Raw genomic sequence first — 3,102 nt, 5'->3', positions numbered from 1 at the left:
CAAATTGTAAGAATAAACTCCTGTTTGTTAAGGCCATCCATTTGTGGTATATTCTTTTCAGAGCAGTACTAGGTAACCAGAACAGCCAGTTAGAGTTTATGTATGGGAATAACTTCTGTAATTTTTTAGTGATATATAAATAGTGCCTCAGGCACTTGACTGCTAATCAGAAGGCTGGTGGTTCAAACCCACCAGCCACTCCTTGGAAGGAAGATGAGGCAATCTACTTCCATAGTGATACTGCCTTGGAAACCCAAGGAGGGGTCACTATGAGTCAGGTCCGACTTGACGGTACATAACAGCAACAACAACAAAAGTGGTTTATGTAAACTTCTTAGAGTATTAAGATCAATTCTGTTCACAGAGCTACTAATAACTGAAACTTTGTAGTTTCTTTTTTTTTTTTTTTTTCTTAAAAGATTATATAGGGCTACATTTACCTTCTAAACCAGTTTCCTTTTTAGAACTGTTCATAAGAAGGTAACTTGTAAGGGGTGTGATGAGGAAACAGTCATGTGGCGAGCTACATGAAGGAAAAGGTTAGGATCTTCATGCTACTTTCATGATTCAAATAGCTGGTGATTAATTAGATAAGAATGTTAATATATGAGTATCTTTAAGCATAAAGGCAAAGTAGGAAAGCTCATTTTAGATACTTGTCCCCCTTACAATCACCTTCATTCTCAGTTCCATTGAACACCTCATCTTAAGTAAGGTGTTTGCAGAACATTTTTCTCAACATGTAGTTCAGTTTTTATCGATCTCTCTCCCTCATTTCTCCCATATTTTTCTTTACTTTTTTCATTTTACCATTTTCTATGTCTGTGTGTCTCTTCTGTGTTACTCCTTCCATTTCTACTTTCTGTGGTGGGAGGCAAAGAAAAAAAGCAAGCGAACAGTATCACTTTTGCCCTTTGAATCTACAGAAATCATGCTGAACCTGGCCTGGGCTTCCCTAAGTTCAAAAATGCAAATGTTCTCCTTGTATTCCTTTTAGAATAAAAGAAAAGACAAAAGTAAAATTTCCAGTTCATAAGCATTTTAATTGTCTGTCAACTTAAATGTGTCATTTATAGTTTCAGTTTTAAAACTTTTGTTATAAAAATTCTCAGAACACATATAGTAGAGGGACTAGTACTTGTACTAAATATAATGTAAGATGCCATCCATTTTCAACAATTACTGAAACCCTTGTTTCATCTCTACCCCTAGTTAGCCCAGCCCATCATAATTTAAAGCAAATCTCAAGACATTATATCCTATCATTTCATTTGTAAATATTTTAGTATAGAGTTCTAACAACAGGGTTAGTGTTAACAAAAAAAAACCCAAACTCACTATCTTCGAGTCAATTCGACTCATAGCAACCCCTCCTTGGGTTTCTGAGGCCGTATCTCTGTGGAAGTAGATTGCCCAGTCTTCCTTTCGAGGAGTGGCTAGTGGGTTTGAACCAGCAGCCTTCTGGTTAGCAGTCAGATGCCTTATGCACTATGCCACCAGAACTCCCAAGTTTAGTATAAGGATCCTAAAATACAATGTCATATCACACTACAACAAAAGCTAGCAATGATGTCTTAATATCAAATATCCAACTAGTGTTTATGTGATTGGTTGGTAAGTGTCTTTTAATGATAGGTTTACCTCTTTGTCTCTCTTCTTTCCTTTTCAATTTTTTTGTTGTTGTTGAGCAAAACAGGGTAATTTGTCTATAGATTTTTCAGTCTGGATTTTGCTGATAGCATCCTCATGGCGTAGAGTGATTCTGTTCTTGTAGAGTGATCTTCTGTTCTTTGCATTTCCTGTCATTTAGTAGTTAAGTTAGGTCTATAGTTCTGTTGTGTGTGTTCAGTGTTTTGGCATCAAGGTTATAATAAAAATATAACCCAATCTTTTGAATTTGCTGTTAAAAATTTGATTTCTTCAGGACAAGGTGGTACCTTCTATGGTGATAAACAAATTTTAGATTTAGTAAATACCTTATAATTAAATAAGTATGTAATTTATTTTATTATATTATTATAAAATATAAATAAATATATTAGACTACTAATGGGAGGATTATTAGAACCACAGGGCTCCTTCGGTGTTGGAACAAAAACCAAAATCAAACCCACTTCCATCAAGTTGATTCTGACTCATAGCAACCCTATAGGACAGAGTAGAACTGCCCCATAGGGTTTCTAAGGCCATAAGTCTTTACAGAAGCAGACTGCCTCATCTTTATCCTGTGGAGCAGCTGGTGGGTTCAAACTGTCAAACTTTTGTTTAGCAGCCATATGTTGTAACCACTGCAGCACCAGAGCTCCTAATGTTGGAATAGAGAGTGTTAAAAACAAATTCATTAGCTTTCTTAGAAAACTATTGTCAGTCAGTTCATGTAGTGAGAACACAAAGATGGTATTTTCTCCTGGGGTAATACATGATGGGTGACATATAGTTGACAGTTATACACTAGGTTCTAGTCTAAGCACTGTACATATATTCCTCCTTTGAGACTCACAACAAATCCATAAGATAAGTGCAAAAATTATTCACATTTTATATGTAAGAAAACTGAGGCACAGAGATATAAAATAACTTACCCAAGGTCACACAGACAAAATAGGATGATTAGTCTATTCTATTCCACCCACTGCCATCAAGTCAATTCTGACTCCCATTGGGTTTCCAAGGCTATAAATCTTTACAGAAGTTGATTGTCTCATCTTTACGATAATTTAATATTGTATGTTGAATGATCATTTTTTAGAAGTATGTCTTATGATAGATTTTTTTTCAAGTCAGATTATATTTGGTTTTGGTGCGTATATCTAGATGATTTATAAAATTATGTTTACATAATTTTTTCTTGTTGTTTATTTGTTTAATTTTAGTTAAGGAAACAGTTTCCTGCCATGGCCCTGAAGATTCCTGCCAAGAGAATATTTGGTGATAATTTTGATCCAGGTAAGTAATAATTTCATAGACCAGCTATTAGTGATGGTTGATGTTTCAAGAAGCATTTAATGTATCTGTTACACTATATAGTTGTTGTTGTTGTTGTTATGTGCCGTCGAGTCGGCCCCGACTCATAGCGACCCCTCCTTGGGTTTCCGAGGCAGT

At 35.3% G+C, this 3,102-nt stretch overlaps 1 protein-coding gene across 1 annotated transcript in view; it reads left to right on the top strand.

Annotated features, from left to right (window-relative positions):
• The window catches only part of LOC103204526 (serine/threonine-protein kinase Sgk3), a 118,202-nt gene that overhangs the window by 14,218 nt on the left and 100,882 nt on the right, over positions 1 to 3,102 (top strand). Inside the window, exon 3 of the mRNA XM_007949718.2 lies at positions 2,874 to 2,946. Coding sequence (XP_007947909.1) covers positions 2,874 to 2,946 — 73 coding nt within the window. The remainder of the gene's footprint in view (positions 1 to 2,873; positions 2,947 to 3,102) is intronic.

Source organism: Orycteropus afer, unplaced genomic scaffold, assembly GCF_000298275.1.
Source record: "Orycteropus afer afer isolate SDZICR_OR568_19922 unplaced genomic scaffold, OryAfe1.0 scaffold00252, whole genome shotgun sequence".
Lineage (NCBI taxonomy): Eukaryota > Metazoa > Chordata > Mammalia > Tubulidentata > Orycteropodidae > Orycteropus > Orycteropus afer.
The sequence above is the reverse complement of the archived record's forward strand: the minus strand, read 5'-3'. Positions and strand labels throughout refer to the sequence as shown.